The sequence below is a fragment of the Papaver somniferum genome, chromosome 9 (assembly GCF_003573695.1).
Source record: "Papaver somniferum cultivar HN1 chromosome 9, ASM357369v1, whole genome shotgun sequence".
NCBI classification, from domain to species: domain Eukaryota; kingdom Viridiplantae; phylum Streptophyta; class Magnoliopsida; order Ranunculales; family Papaveraceae; genus Papaver; species Papaver somniferum.
This window is the reverse complement of record NC_039366.1, coordinates 66,003,750-66,020,332: the sequence shown is the minus strand read 5'-3', so window position 1 is coordinate 66,020,332 and position 16,583 is coordinate 66,003,750. Positions and strand designations below refer to the sequence as shown.

Genomic DNA, 16,583 nt, shown 5'->3' with positions numbered 1-16,583 from the left:
CAGAAGAAAAATTTCATACTTTGCTTGTTCATATACCTAAGCATGAGACATGAATTATAGCTCATTTGGCAGTATTTTTGGTGTTTGGTCTGATTGGAACAAGTCAAGTTAGTGATGAAGGTGATGTTGAGTTCAAGGCTGTTCTTTTTGTTCCTCCAAAGTCTCCTCATGATCTGTATGGGAGTTACTACAATGCTAACAAGTCCAACTTGAAGTTATACGTCAGACGTGTCTTCATCTCAGATGGATTCGATGATCTTCTGCCCAAGTACCTGAACTTTTTGATGGTAACCATTTTTCCCCAAGATATATAGGTTCATTATTATAAACGAGGCATAACCGCATAGAATAAATTGCAAGCTTTGCTACATGGATAATAGCTGAACATTACTTTTTTTGGTATATTATGTAGGGTCTTATGGACTCAGTTACTTTACCACTTAATGTATCGTATGAATTTGTTGATTTTATGTTGACATATATAAGTATGATGCATGTGTAACTCCTAGTTACACAATTCAGATGCATGTGTATCTGCAAGTTACACATGCTAATTGAATGTGTATTTTATAGTTACACATGCTAACCGAATGTGTAACTGCTAGTTGCACATGCTATGCGGATCTACTGGTTTCTATCTACGTTATGCTTATTTTTTGTTGATTTTATTGGTTTTGTGTTGTCTTGTGCAGGGAAACACATTAGGAAGTTGGTTAAAGATGGATTCATCAGCTGCAAACCAAACCACATTCACTCTCCATATCATGCACGGAGAATGACAAAAACCAGATTGAGGGGTTTTCACTCTGGATATGGTACGTTATACATAATAATTTACATTTTTTTTTCTTTTCAGTATTCATAGTGTTTATTTGGCTTCCAGCCTGCACTGAACCCTTAGCTACACCTGTACTTATGGATTAACTCTGTCATCATTTCTCAGTAGTATGCGCTATGTCAATAAATCAGATTAAAATACAGCTGACAGTGTTCTTTAGATTACTTGATTGCAGTACTAAAAGTATTATGGCGTGCAATTCGGTAGTTTAATTAGTTAAGATTAATTGTTCTAACAATCACTGAATTTACTACCTTGTGAGACTTATTTGTAACATAATACATCTATTAAATTTTTATTGGGAATTTTAGCTGATTGTGTTTGATTTTCCTTTTGTATTTATTGGTATGCAAAAGTATGTGAAACTTATAGATACACATGCTAATTAGATGTGTAACTTCTAGTTACACAAGCTAATTTGATGTGTAATTTCTAGTTACACATGCCGATTGAATGTGTAACTTCAGGTTACATATATTTTACTTACATATAGTATTTACACAATTGGTTACCAAATTAGTAGGTCTTTCACAAGTAGTAGTATTGTGTATGATTAAACCTAAGTAGTTACTTGTGCTTTGAATGATTCAGGTTCAGTTAGTGATTGAGAATTTAGAGCAATTGTTCCTGAAACAATAAAAATGAGCGGCTTGTTGTCAATGATGATCGAGGTGATAAGTTAATGCTACTGCGAGCAAATCCAGATGCCCCTATATATCTCTGTCTATAGGTAAGTAGTGGAAATGGTTTGTTTAAGTAAATGTAGGACTAACTAGTGGAGATATGTTAACCAGTTTAAGTCCATAACAAGTCCATAGTGAAAGTAGTGTATGGACAACATAATGATTTGTTTATGCATTGACCCTATTCTGTCATTTTCTGCGTATATTATAGCTTGTTACTCATACCTGGATGCAGAATGAGGTTCTGACTCAAGATACATTCACTTGCTTTCAAGTTTCTTTATTGTGTTGTGAAGAAACCGATCTCATGAGGATGTGTAACTTCTGCATACACATCGATATGGATGTGTAACTGATGATTACACATGACGGATGCATGTGTAACTCCCAGTTACACATGCTAAGATAGGTTATCATGTGTATTTTCTGTGATCTTTGTTCTATAATTTTGCCTTACAATTCGTTCTAATATTTTTTTTTCTTTTTTTGCTTTTTGTTCATCCAACCTAATACATGGATGTTTATTTCGTTGCAGATATGCAAGCATTTTGGAGGGAGGAAGACAAGAAGGAAAGGCAAAGATTTAAACTTCATAAAAGCACAAATCAGACGCATGTGTAACTCTCAATTACACTAGATAGATGCATATGTAACTCTCAATTACACTAGACAGATGCGTGTGTAACTTCTAGTTACACATGCTAAGAAATTAATAAGTGAATATTAAAGTATTACATTTATTTTTTGTATGCGTTCTTTTTGATGTCTATTTTCTTGATGTGTAACTTTGCATTACACATGGTATAAGGATGTGTAACTTCTGGATACACATGCCATATGCATGTGTAACTTCTGTTTACACATTCACACTGTATTTTAATAATTTTGGGCCTACATTTAATAATTTTGGGCTTAAATTTTAAATTTTATTTAATTATGGGCTTGACAATATATAAAAGGGTATGGATGTCCTTTAATAACTCGGGGCCTAGATTTAAATTTGTTTTAATTAAGGGCCTCATATTATGGGTTATCCATGGGTTGGGCCTTAGCCTAATTTTCCCTATTTGAATTAGGAATCTCATTCTTAGGAATCCAATTCCTGGAATTGGATTACCTTTTATTTGTATTCCTACTCCCAAAAACTTGAACCAAACGCGCTATAAGGGTAATATAAAGGATACATTGCGAGGAATTTTGGATCATGAGACGGAATTCTTTGTAGTACAGAAAGAGATGGAATTTCGCATTAAAAAGAAAAAAAAGAACAATAAAAGAAAGAGAGAGACGGAAGATTATAATCCTCTAAACTGTCTTCCCCTAAAAATCACATCTAATATATTTTCTAGGTTACCAGCTGAATGGGTATTAGATGTTAAACTTGTATGTAGAGCTTGGAGAAATCTCATACAGTTTCATGGTAATACGGCGGACTTTGCGTATGAACATCTGCAGCGACAACGTGGTACTGCTGGAATATCACACCAGCAAGAGCAAACCCATGATGGTTCTGATTCTTCTATGATGAGTTTCGCTTTCTTTGAAGAAAATTCTAAAGCACTATATTATTCGGAGTACCAAGAGGACAACGGCATTACGGTGGACAAGCAGCCTATGCGCCACAGGAGGATCAACCTCAAATTTCCGCTAGGCATATCAGTTATTAGTTCTTGTAATGAATTAATCTGTATATCAACCGACACAAATTTTAGAGGAATCTTAATCTCCGGGAAGAACGGCAGGCCCGATCATGTTTCTGGCCGTCCTTCGGAACCTTCCTTCGTATGTAATCCCATTACCAAAGAATTCGTGAACCTTCCAGCATTGTGCATTAACAAGAAGGAAAACAATTTATTTGGGTGTTTACATTATACATGGGTTTGGCTACCACCCTGTCACTAAAGAGTACAAAGTTGTGAGAGTTTCCTACATTGAAGTCGCCGATGGATTAGCCCCAAGCAGGGTACTGATTGAGATATATACACTTGGGAGTGGCAGAGGGTGGACAAGTGCCGGAGAAGCCAATTTTTTTCTAACATCTTTTTATGTTAGCGAGAGTGTGTGTGTAAATGGATCTCTTTATTGGCTTCCTGAAGGATCAGAGGAGCTTGTAGCCTTTGATTTGGCAAACGAGAAGTTCCACTTGTTCCCTACCGTGCCTGGTTTATTAACTCCAGACAAATTCAGTAGGCTGTGTGTTATGAAAAATTGTTTGTGTCTCATTAGTACCCCGCTGGAAGGAACCCGTTTTAGGGGTTTTGACGTGTGGCTTTTGAAGGAGAACAAAGAGGACGACAAATCTCAAAGTTGGAGCAAAGAGTTCAGATCTGATAGACACTACTTAACAAAATATTTTTCATTGCTCAAAATTTGAGCTTGAGGTTCCAAATAGACATGTGAAACATACAAAGATGCGCTGCCCAAATTTACAATCTAAATGGATGTACAGAGTATATATGAATGAAAGAGGAGAAAAACAATCTAATTCGCCCTTAAGAGAAATGAGATCATCTTAGTTGATTGTCATGCACATTCTCACTTTCCTGGAGCAAAATTGGTGGCATATGACCAAGCATTGTTGTTCACGGGGTCAGAAAGGTGGTCTGCGAGGTTCTCAAGAGGACCTTTTCCAGTTACAATTGCCTGAACGAAGAAACCAAACATGGAGAACATAGCAAGTCGCCCATTCTTTAGTTCCTTTACCTTTAGCTCAGCAAATGCCTCTGGGTCCTCTGCAAGTCCCAAGGGGTCAAAACTACCACCAGGGTACAGAGGGTCGACGATTTCACCTGGTGGACCGCCAGCTACTCTATATCCCTCAACAGCACCCATAAGGATAACTTGAGTGGCCCAAATCGCCAAGATGCTCTGAGCATGAACTAAGCTGGAGTTTCCCAAGTAGTCAAGTCCACCTTCACTGAAAATCTGAGAACCAGCTTTGAACCAAACAGCTTCGCCGAATTTAACTCCGTTTTTAGATAGAAGTTCAGGGAATACACAACCCAAAGCTCCGAGCATGGCCCACCTTGAATGAATCACCTCAAGTTCCCGGTTTTTGGCAAAGGTCTCTGGGTCTGCGGATAATCCAGCAGTATCCCAGCCATAATCACCAGGGAATTCACCAGTTAGGTATGATGGGGACTCACCAGAGAAGGGTCCAAGGTACATGACACGGTCTGGGCCGTACCATGGACTTCCCGACGAAGCAGCAGGCTTCTTGGCTGATGTCTTCCTCATCATGATCCTTCCGTTGCTGCTGGATCTAACATTGGTTGGGAACTTTGATAGCGAGTTCAAAGTTACAGCTGTGCCAGCAAATGATGGGGATGACAGAGCCATGGATGCCATTTGCTTTTTTTTAGAGAGAAAAAAGGCTAGTGAACAGTTGAAGAAGGCAGTGTGTTATTTGATGAGTTAAATTGATTCGAGTCCGTGTCCCTTATATAAGCCATTATGGGGTCAGATATATCTATCCATGTATATATTCTGCTATGTTCTTATTGGTCTTCAAATTGGCACCACAGATTAAGAAATCCTTCTTCTTTTCTCAGCCAAGGAAGTTAGGCTGTCATGGATTTTTACCAATTATTGAGTTGATATGGACAACATGATCCATATACCTCAAAGTAATAGATTGGTTAGAAAATATTAAAACGTTAATTTCACTGGGAGCTGAGTAAAAAAACTTACTTTTTGTCTTGAATAAATAATTAACAAATTTTAGTAGTTCATCTTTTAACACGATAAGAAAAAAACGGTCAATACTAGATGATTGGAAGCCTAGTACTGTTGTCTAACTCGTAAGCATACCGAATGTGTCAGATTAGAAATTTTGGAAACTTGAGTTGTTAATTTACACAAAGTACAAAGTAGAAATAGCTATTACAAGCTATTATCCATTTAAATATAAAATGAACGGAAGGTTTGTATATCTTCCGGTGTACTGATATACTGCAACTTCATTTTCGATATCACATGTAAATTAACTTACAAAGTCCAACAAAGGAATGTGAAAATGATATAAAGTTGAACGAACTTTGCGTTTTGCAAACACATATTTAGCCTTTATGAACAAAGATGAGCTCAGCTAAAGACTTTCACATAACCATGATGCATTTGGGTGCTCACGAAAAAATCAGCTCATGTTGCAGCTTGTAACTTCACAAGTACGGAGAACATATTAACATGCTTTAAAAAAAAATGAGTTTTCAGATTTTCCGAATGTGAATATAGATACTAATTCTCTAATGCAATCACTTCTACCCACATCTAGTGTGGCAACTACTATTCATCCCAGCCTCATACCGACTTTTCCGTGCAATAGATTAGCGGCATTGGCCGAAACAAACATGTGTAGCATTATGATGACTAACTAGCTGCAAGCATTTTTTAGTTGATGAGTGAACCCATTATGCATGTTGATTAACTCAATTCTAAGTGGATGTTTATCAAAGAAAAAAAGCAAACCATTTTTAGCTTTTAACTTCAAATGTACTAGAATATACAAGTAAGAATGTAAACTGACATAGAAGTTTAGATTCTTACTAAATGACATACACAAATTGGATCTCTGCGGGAGGAATCTCCAACATAGTACATGCTATAGATCATTTGCTCTTACGGATGGGAGGTAAACTTACTATTAACAAAAAATTCTGCAGAAGAAATCTGGGAGCTTGAACTCAACAAGAGTTTGCAGCAGGCTCCAGTAACACACATCTAACAGCTTATTAATAGCACTAGCAGAAAGAAATGATTTCATGCTTGATCGAGAGGTAAATTGAATCAGCGTTATTAGTAGGCTCTGAAGTGCAGTACACAGACCCATGATCACGTATTGTATGCCACACAAAAAACAATCTTAATTCTTTCAGAAGTTTTAAGTCGTAATGCAACAATAGAAGGTGCAATAACCCAATACTTCTATGATAGCCTATTCACTGATATTCTTCTTTGTCAATATGCTGTTCATATGCAAACAGAGAAACTGGTTAAAAATGGAGGTTGTTTATTCAGTTGATATGTCACTTACACGCGACATGCAAGGGTAATTTAGTCTTCGTTTAGCACATTGCCCTAAGGGTATCCTGTTTGAAACTGTTGGTAACTGAATTCGGTTTGAACTCGATTTTCAACAGACATGCACATACCTATATCTAGACAGAAAAAATATTTGTTATAGATCAACAAACACTTCCAATGACTGCCAACTTTCCCATAACTACCTATGATTCCACATGTATAAAACTATAAAAGATCCCAACAGCAGGTATGCTAGGACACTTTATGACGCAGTGCCTCCATCACAAAGACTGACAGGATGGCACGGAGAGAACTCATGAGAGAATCTATATCACGTGCATGATACCTTGCCAAGAAAAATGGGTGCAGCACATGGTTTCATCGACTAAAACCATATACCGATCTTCCCCCATGGTTTCCAAGATAACCGACACCGACTTGCGGACAAGTCGTGCTACCAACTGATATGAACTATTTATATGGTAATGCCAAAAGTGGCTAGCTATATATGAGTCCCCAATCCTATATGTATATATATATATACATGCAGATCTTTAGCAGATGATATAATCAATATATCGTCTATTTCATTTACCTCTAGTTGATCATGAATGATTTTTAGGGTTTTCCTTGGTCTCCGACTCTCCGGCCCATCCAGTTCTCAAATTTTCCATTTCTCTAATTTAAACTTAGTGATATGCCATATGAATACAAGTACTTTGTTCCCGTCTTTGTTGTATGTAACTATGTATGAATACCTAGATGACCTGGCCTGTTTTAGATTGGAGTCCAAACTACACCTTAAAGCTAAACTTTGATTCTAAACAAATAAAAGCCTGCTACCAAAGGACACCACAATCTAATTGCATCCACATCCTCTACTGTTTTCATTGCAGCTTTCAAGAGAAACAAGGACAAATTGTTCTGTTAAAATCCTAGAAACGCTAGCTAATATTATATCTTGAAATTCTCTCTCACTCCTTAATCTTCTTTATCATTCCATCCCTAAATAAGCTCGGCAATCAAGATAGAGTATACGTCAAAAGATATCAATATCTGATGCATTTCTTCAGGCAAACTGAAGAAAGTAAAAATCATGCAACAATATTCAAGACACTTTAAGTATCATTGGTCCCCAGGTTTCAGGACACCGAATAGGAATTTCCCATAAAACACAATCCCTAGTCCTATTTGTTTCCTCTTACTCCATACAGTAAAAGCCCTAGTCCTATTTGATCATTCTATATAACTAGCTAGATCTAAGGTACGTTTTTAGTGTCATGGAAGCATTCTTCTGGTTCAAATAAAGGAGATCAATGAAGATGAATATAACAATATGATTAGCTAGCGAAGCCCATAAACATGATCGCTACTTGTGACCATGAGACATATACTAATGGTGTTATAAGACAGTATTCAAAACAGGAGTTGTAGCTAGACAGTTTGTTCAAAATCGTTGGACATACCTTTAACTGGTTCTTCCCCTCCAAGACCAGAGATCCATCCTCAAGCTTTCCAATATCTTCAAACCTGATATTATCTAATTCAAACATTCATTTATATCATGTTAGTAATAAACTGAATTTAGAATTTGCTCTAGTTAAGAATTTGATCTAGTACTTGAAAATATTTTTAAGCAAACATACCATCATAATTGATCTCAAGTTTCTTACATACTTTTCCACACAAATATTACAAGCACAAATACTAAGTTTTTATTCAAGAGTAGGTAGTAATACGACTACTCCCATATATATATATATGTAGTAAATAAAGATCATGAACATCGATCTCTTTCAGCAAAGCGGTATCTAATAATAATATATCTTGTTTACTAATATAGCATCTGCATAGTTTTCAGATCAGTCAGTACTTGTAGATAGGAAACATTGCTAGCACTCATGCGCTACATTGTATGAGATCGGTATTAATTTGGCCTTGAGCTAGAGCCTTTATTAATGGTGCCCTTATTTCCGAACATATTGAAATCCAAAGGATTAGGAACCATAGGACGACCACCATTCTCAAAGGCCGAGGTTTCGTCTTCATCAGCATGATAACTACTACTACCAATATTTTGGTTAGCTTTGTCTCCTTCTAATTCCCTATATTTGCTCAAGTACCTTTTCAAAGGTTCAGCATAATCATCTAAACCTAGTGTACTAATAGCCCAACAGATGTCGTCACCATTTACCGTTTTTCGTTTCTCTTTGCGGCATCTATCTGCTGCTTCACCTGTAACAAAACTTATGAACTCAGAAACACATTCTTGCATGGTTTCTCTAGATTCTTTCGAAACTTTAGCATTCGGCGGTAAGCTTTGTTTCATAATTCTCCCAACATTTGCAATGGGCAAAAGTCGGTCTTGCTCTTTCATCCCATCATTCCCTGACCCAGAACTACCCATACCAGCTATAGAAGGTTCAGATACCGGCAGATTACTTCGGCGCTATGGCGGCGCAAAGACTGGAGTACTTGTATCTTTGTTCCTGTTCTTGTTAAACACAGAAACACAGTTAGGTTTTCTTTTCATCAACTCATCACTTATATATATATATATATATAGATAGAGAGAGAAAGAGAGAGAGAGAGCGGCCGGGGGGGGGGGGGGGGGGGGGGGGGGGGGGGGGGATTTTAACCATACGTATGCTCATGTACCATGTCGTAATATCGATCACATGACTCGTGATGCCATACCATCCATGGGAGGCATTTGTTAGTGTGTCTCCGTGCTCGAGATGCAACCATAGGTTAATAAGAATCAACCTATAGCTATATGTCTGTCTAAAAACGTTTTGATTGGCTGTGTTTGAGTTAGGTGTTTGTCTCCTGTTGCTACATAGTTAGAGAACGAATAGATGAAGTTGATGAATTCAGGGATTTGTTTAATCTTCAAACAAAACCCATTGGAAGCTACAAAAGAGAACAGTACATCGGTAGGTAATGTGGAGAGCTCAGGTTTAATGCAAAAATGGTCCCCTCTCTTTACTTCCTTCATTAAGATGTATTCAGTCTTTAGAGGGGAGCTTGGTTGGTTAAAATGGTTGCAATAATTGTACGGTGCTAATTATATTAAGATTAACAACGGGTTCTGATTATTATCCCTTACTGTATATATGACCTAAAAAGTTTTTCACGTGCAAGTGCTGCGAAAAACAAAGGCATCGAAACCCAACCTAAATCTAGTGCTTATAATTTACTTAATTAGGTTAATGGATGTCAATGTTTTCAATGGAAACCCTTCTATATGTGTATCTAATGGTCACTAATTCTCTCCAGGAACTCCGGACCATATAGGTAGCTAGTTGCAGTCTAAAAAGCCTACTTACCTACCTGGCTTGTGATTTCATTAAAGTTTCAATAATTTTAAAATTCTGTGTAGCTTTTTGTAGCTTTTTTATGCTTTCAGAAAGTCTGCGAGACCGCAACTCTTAGGATTACATATGTGCTTTGGTGGTGCATCTGCTTACCAGAAAGTAAATTATCTTACTTTAGCCGGAGGTGAACAAGGTTTTGTTAATGTCCCACGAGAGGTGGTGCTACTCTGCAGATGTAAGCTGACAGGGGAGTGAAGCAGTTCTAGAGTTTTTTTTTTCTTGACGCAACAGTTCTAGAGTTTAATCCTAGATATATCGCTTAATAGGGCAATGGGCATGCAGGGTGACGCAGTCTGACGAACAACTTGCACAAGACCAAAATAAATCAATATTGTTGTAAACATAAGTGCCATAGTTAGGCAAAAAAATGTCATGAAAGCTAAAGCTAAAAAAGAAACCTCATTCAGTTGACTTTGATTCATACATCAACTATATCCAATGATTCTAAACAACAGAAAACCTTGTTGTGCAAGAGATTTCACGTATGACAAACGTCACAAATCAATATAATTCAAAAACCTGATTTACATATATAACCATGAATGCAAATCTTAACAATGAACCATCTCCCTCAAATTTGAAAACTCATGGAGGTTTACGAAAAAGTAGATCTCCTCGTAACAATAACTTCAGAAAAATCTTTAATTCCCTAGTCAGAACAACACCATATGTTATTGTTGGACGAACCACATATATCTACATCCAATCGTTCACGAGTTCTACTAACTCATGTCTGTGTAAAGCGAATAAATATGGTCCATAAATCTTTGTTTATTCATGGAATGGAATGAAATGGAGTTTTTAAAATCATTCGACTACTTTTAGTATTAGTAGGGTAAAATTAAGAGGTCCAGAGTACTACTTTTAGTGGGATACGATTATAAAATAAGAAAATTTTAATTAATATAAAGTGGAAGTGGCACTACATAGTACGTACATACCTTATAGGGTATAACAAAGAGAATTTGATGAAGAACCCTAGCTAGATGTTGCAAGTCTTAATCAGAGGTTGGCGCTAAGAGCCTAAGAAGATATTTTGTCTGCAGACAAATCTTACTTTTGTTCCTCTGTTTCTGTTAAGTGGGCATCCGCATCTCAGACATATAAGTATCTAGTTTAGCTGTAGAGTATAAAGGGATTCAAGATCAACTAATAATAATGCCAAATGGACAGAATAATTCCCTTTAATATTACCAAATGGTAAGGGAATATTAAGTAGCTTTAATGCGATTAAGGCATTAGCTTTCCTTTTCATTTGGTGTTGTTCTTATAATATATGGGAATAGGAGGGACTGGAGGGTGTGCTTTACGTTGGGATTCTTCATATTATTCATTGAAGTATAAAAGTAGGTTTTTCCTATTTCCTATCCCCATTTTTCCTATTTTCCATTCCCTTCACAATTTCTGAAAATAATTTACTTTTCAACTCTAGTTTTCCCCGTGTACAATCCCTAAAAGTCAAATTGACTATGACCATAACCTTTATCACTTTTATTTGTCTTTTTCTTCCTTACTTCCTCTTTTCCAATAAGAAAACCCATAAATTATCAAGCAAAAAACTCTAAATTAGATTGATATAATACATTTATTTTTTATTTTTTGTCATTTAATTTGTCAAGATAAAGATGAATTGATCCGCAATTAATCGATAAACCGCTATGGTGGAAAATCTAATTTAAAAAAGCTTGGAGAATATTTAAACCCTAATTTAATCATTGAAAATATATTTTGTGAACAAAGTTTGGAGGTGATCATGAGCAGGGTAGTCATAAATGTATGATCATCTAAGTGCAGCAATAATTCCAACCGCAGTTGCGTATGTACATAAACATACTAATCCAAATTAACGTAACATTATGCTTGCATTTACTAACAGTTTGGAGGTGATCATGAGCAGGGTAGTCATAAATGTATGGTCATCTAAGTGCAGCAATAATTCCAACCGCAGTTGCGTATGTACATAAACATACTAATCCAAATTAACGTAACATTATGCTTGCATTTTCTCCCATTAGTAACAGATGCTTCAAAACTAGTGTCCTATCCAATCAGTACATATCAAATCGCTGACTCAATATGTGTTCCACCTATTTTAAGTAATATGATATCCTAATCTCTCTCGTCCACCATTTTTAATGTTTAGCTTACATCAAAGTTTTATCCTTCTTTGGTGATGAATCATAAAGACGGAGTAAAAGAGATTGCGGAGATGGAGAAGACGTGATTTGTTTCTTAGGTTTTTCTATTTTGTTTAGTTGGGTGTAAAAATAAAAAGTCAAGCGATGGTATTTAGGAAATGTGAAATTTTATGTGGGTGGTACTTAGGATTATTGGGGATAGGAATTACTGGGGATTGGAAATAGGAAAAGTGGGTATAGGAAATAGGGAAAACCTAAAACTAAGGGCAAACTCAGAAAAGGATTATTCTAGAAAAGTGAGATATTTCTAGAATAATCCTTTTAATTGATTATAAAAATATAAAAAATATACACAATTTGATATACATGTTTATATTCGTTACGTAGGTGTTTTAAAATGCTTTTCAATGGTATAAAGTTTGCGAACATCCGTGGTGTAATTTAAGAGATAAATTATTTCAGAATTTCATTAATTATTATCCATAAGGGTATAGTTGTATAAAAAGGTTAAAAATCTCTTTTCCCTTGCTTGCCTTAAAAATTGTGCAAACTTCAACTAGGTCACTTAACAGTGGGAGGGAGTATTAGATGCCACTCAAAAACGTTGGTGTATCCTTGATGAACTACGTAAACAACGAGTAGCTTAAGATCTTAAAAGGTTAAAGCTTCATTGTAAAAAGCAAAACATAAATACAGGAAACATGGCGCCAAAGCTAGCGCAGCCAAGATATATAGGAAGCTAAATCCAATCAAAACACACGCACACCAAAGGTTAAAAGCTAACACAAAAGAAAGGGACAAAGGCGTTTGCCAAAGCAACACCGCACGAACGAAACACCATGGCACATAGCATCAAAAATTAAGCTAACACAAGAAGAGGTCCAACGACAATCTTACCTCCTTTGGGGGAAATTATTGTTTGGTCTTTTTTTAGGTGGTTCCAAGACTATTTGGTCCAGCGGAAAAAGGCGTTTCATGTTAGGTTCATAATTATTTGAAAATATAAAGTGGACAAAAATACTCTTTCTAACATTAATTTCCATAACTTTTATATTCCCACAATTATTTGAATTCATGCTCTGAAGAATCCTGAACTTTCTACTTATTTTCTTATAAGAGTTCATTATGTTTGATGAATTATTGGGTGTATGGTAATGCGTTTTATAGATTCGAGTTCATTCTTGAAAATGAACACAAAAAAAAAAATCAATTGTTTCAAAAAAAATAAAAAAAATTCATTATTATGAACAAAAATCAGAGTTCAATCTTTCGAGTGAACACCTATTCAAAACCACTAAAACACGTATGAAAACAAAGTTCACTCTATCAAATGAACACCTAACCAAAGTTCATTATTATGAACAAAACTCAGAGTTCATACTTTCAAATGAACACCCAATCAAAGTTCATTATCATGAACAGACATCAGAGTTCATTCTTTCAAATGAATACCCAATATTTGTTCATTATTATGAACAAAAATCAAAGTTCATTTGTCAAAATGAACACCCGATCAAAGTTCATTACTATGAACAAAAATTAGAGTTCATTTGTCACAATGAACACCTACCAAAAACAAACTAATTCAAACCTATAACAAAGTTCATTCTTTAAAATGAACACACAAATAAAATAGAGTTCATTCTTTCAAATGAACACGTAATAATCAAGATCTAAAACATAGTTCATTATTTAATATGAACAAACAACAAAAATCCATAATAAACAGAGTTCCTTCTTTTGAATTAACACCTAATAATTCAAGATCTAAAACCGAGTTCATTCTTTAATATGAACAGACAACAAAACTCAGAGTTCATTTTTTCGGATGAACACCTAATAAAAAGATATAAAAATATAGTTCATTCTTTAAATATTCATCGTCTTCATCATCTCCAATAACAACAACAGTAGCAGAGAAGAAGAACACAAAAAATCTTCATGGTTCATCATCATCTTCATCGTCAAAAACTTAGAAAAGAAGAAGAGTTATTTTCATCATCGTCTTCATCATCATCCGAAGCATCTTCGTCGTCGTCGTTCATCATCGTCGACTTCATCATCTTCATAAGCAAAAAGAAAAAAAAAATAGAGAGAGAGAGAGAGAAAGTAGATCTGAAAATGATTCTCTAGTCTCTTAATAATTGAGTATAAATATGGTCCCAAGAGGGTATTTCGTCCATAACCAAAATACAATTACATCATCCATGAAATCATCCCATAATATATATGTATTGTCCATCCTAGGACCTAACAGTAATATATATTTTAAAAAAGGACCAAACAGACAGTTGATTAGGTCAACAAGACCACACTAACTCTATTATATTATTTCTATGATTATATGGTAGTTTCTACTTTTTTTTTAGTAGACTACAGGGGCGACCTTGACTACTGAACTGCACTCATCAGAAATCCCAACACTTACGCGAGTCTCATTGGTCTCTAGTATCTTTCAGGTATAAGAAAATCATTAGCAATAGAGTATATACTCTGAATTCTGAAGTATTCTTACTTTCTTTATTTGTTATCTCTAACTATATGTATCTGTGACAGGTTCTTCATGATCTTGGTCGTATTTACAAGACGAGAATTCAACATCCTCGTGTGATCATCTTCTCAAAGCCACAATAATCTGCTGCATTCTGATTATTCACTGTAAGAGATTGTAACATTCTGTTTCTATATGCAATGCTTATAAGCTAAAACAAACATAGTTGCACCAGCACAATGTAAGAAACAAGAACATTTTTACATATGCAATTCAATCTTTCTTAATGCAACCTGTAACTTGTCTTTGATGTTATGAGTTCCCTGCTTTTTATTGCATTTGAGGTTTAAACCTGTGGGAATATTTGTGTGGGAATGTATGTATGAGAACTATCAGATTGAATTGCTGGATATAAAATGAATCAGGGTTTTGCAGGGAACTGGGGTATCGCCTGATAAATTGGGGGGATATCAGTTTTGACTAGGTCAACGAAGACTTGACCTTTTTTTTGTTGCAAAATAATTAGCAACGGCAAAAAAGTGTTGCTAAATCTGAAGCAGAACAACTATATCTTGTTCTACTAAAATATATCCCGGAATAACTCTAAAATTAGCAACTGAGCAGCAACAGTTCGTTTTTGTTTCTATATTTTAATTTCGCAACATCTTGTTTCTGTTGCTACTGCCGTTGCTGACCAAAATTAGCAACAGAGCTAGAGCTGTCGCTAAAAACTGCGACAGAGTGTTTAGCAACGGCTAAAGTCTGTTGCAAGACCGGTCAGCAACAAATCTAAGTTGTTGCTAAACATTAAATTTGGTGTAGTGAATGAGAGGGTACCAAGTACACCATCAACTTTTTTGTTTTGATAGGAGTATATGAACCTGTGTAGTACTTTTAACAATCAAAAGATGCATAAAATTAAAAAGCAGACTCACACAAGAATTTTGTTAACGTAGAAACCACAATGGAAGAAAAACCACGGGACCTCGTCCAGATTTGATAACTAAAATGTATTAAGCCACTACAGACACTAGCATGCTATTAGACTTCGGACTGGAGTGTGGTTGAGACCGAATCCACTCTCCAAACGATTCAGTTATAGCTCCGCTCCTTACTTCTCTTGAACCGCGCAAGGCTCTACGTAATTGATTCCCTTAGATGACATCCTTTACATCCTAAGAGTTGCGACTTTTGATACCAATCTTCCTATAACTGATAAGCCTATCTGAATTCCCTTTAGAACAAAGATCAATACTTGGAAATCTATTTGAAATAGACAAATCTAGCAAACTTCACAAACCCGAAATACTTACACTCAGTTAGTCGAGAAGCCTGGATTCTTAACCACATTTCAAGAACGATCTTGAACTAATCAATTAAGAATAATTTTCAGATACATATCTTAAGGAATCACAAAGTCTGAGACAAAGAAAACTTTGTGATTTGCATCCACTACACCAAATTTAACGTTTAGCAACAGCTTATTTCTGTTGCTAACCAGCGTTGCAACAGATTTCTGCCGTTGCGAAACACCCTGTCGCAGATTTTAGCAACAACTCTAGCTCTGTCAATAAATTCGGTCAGCAACGGCAGTCGCAACAGAAAGAAGCTGTTGCGAAATTAAAATTCAGCAACAAGAATGAGCCGTTGCTATTATGTTGCTAATTTTAGAGTTATTCTGGGATATTTTTTATTTGGACCGCATATAGTTGTTCTAGTTCTGATTTAGCAACATATATTTGTCGTTGCTAAGTTGTTGCAACGGCAAAAAAAATATAGTCAAGTCTTCGTTGACCCAGTCAAAATTAATTTCCCCCAATATTTTCCTGCAATTACCCAGCTCCCCTTCAACTACCCTGATTCACCTAATTCTTGTGATTCAATCTAACAACTCTCATATCCAACATGCAATTAAGATAAAAATTGAACTACATAATTCTCATGATTGACATACAAAAGTTCTATGTTGAGATTTATCAATGAATTGAACAAAAAAAAATGATTCATTAATGGATGGTTGATTTAAAAGTATCA

The 16,583-nt window shown here is 35.7% G+C and overlaps 2 protein-coding genes across 2 annotated transcripts; both read right to left on the bottom strand.

Annotated features, from left to right (window-relative positions):
- Nucleotides 1–3,850: 3,850 nt before the first annotated feature.
- Nucleotides 3,851–4,935, bottom strand: LOC113313559 (chlorophyll a-b binding protein of LHCII type 1-like). The gene has a single exon (XM_026562347.1). It carries the CDS (start codon nucleotides 4,867–4,869, stop codon nucleotides 4,057–4,059), a length of 813 nt encoding a protein of 270 aa, XP_026418132.1. The 5' UTR covers nucleotides 4,870–4,935; the 3' UTR covers nucleotides 3,851–4,056.
- A 3,237-nt stretch (nucleotides 4,936–8,172) lies between these two features.
- On the bottom strand, nucleotides 8,173–9,122 carry LOC113313598 (nuclear transcription factor Y subunit B-1-like). Its single transcript, XM_026562390.1, has one exon. It carries the CDS (start codon nucleotides 8,948–8,950, stop codon nucleotides 8,471–8,473), a length of 480 nt encoding a protein of 159 aa, XP_026418175.1. The 5' UTR covers nucleotides 8,951–9,122; the 3' UTR covers nucleotides 8,173–8,470.
- Nucleotides 9,123–16,583: the final 7,461 nt, after the last annotated feature.

Coding starts and splice junctions, on each gene's coding strand:
- LOC113313559 (XM_026562347.1), bottom strand. CDS start 4,869: ATGGCATCCATGGCTCTGTCATCCCCATCATTTGCTGGCACAGCTGTA.
- LOC113313598 (XM_026562390.1), bottom strand. CDS start 8,950: ATGGGTAGTTCTGGGTCAGGGAATGATGGGATGAAAGAGCAAGACCGA.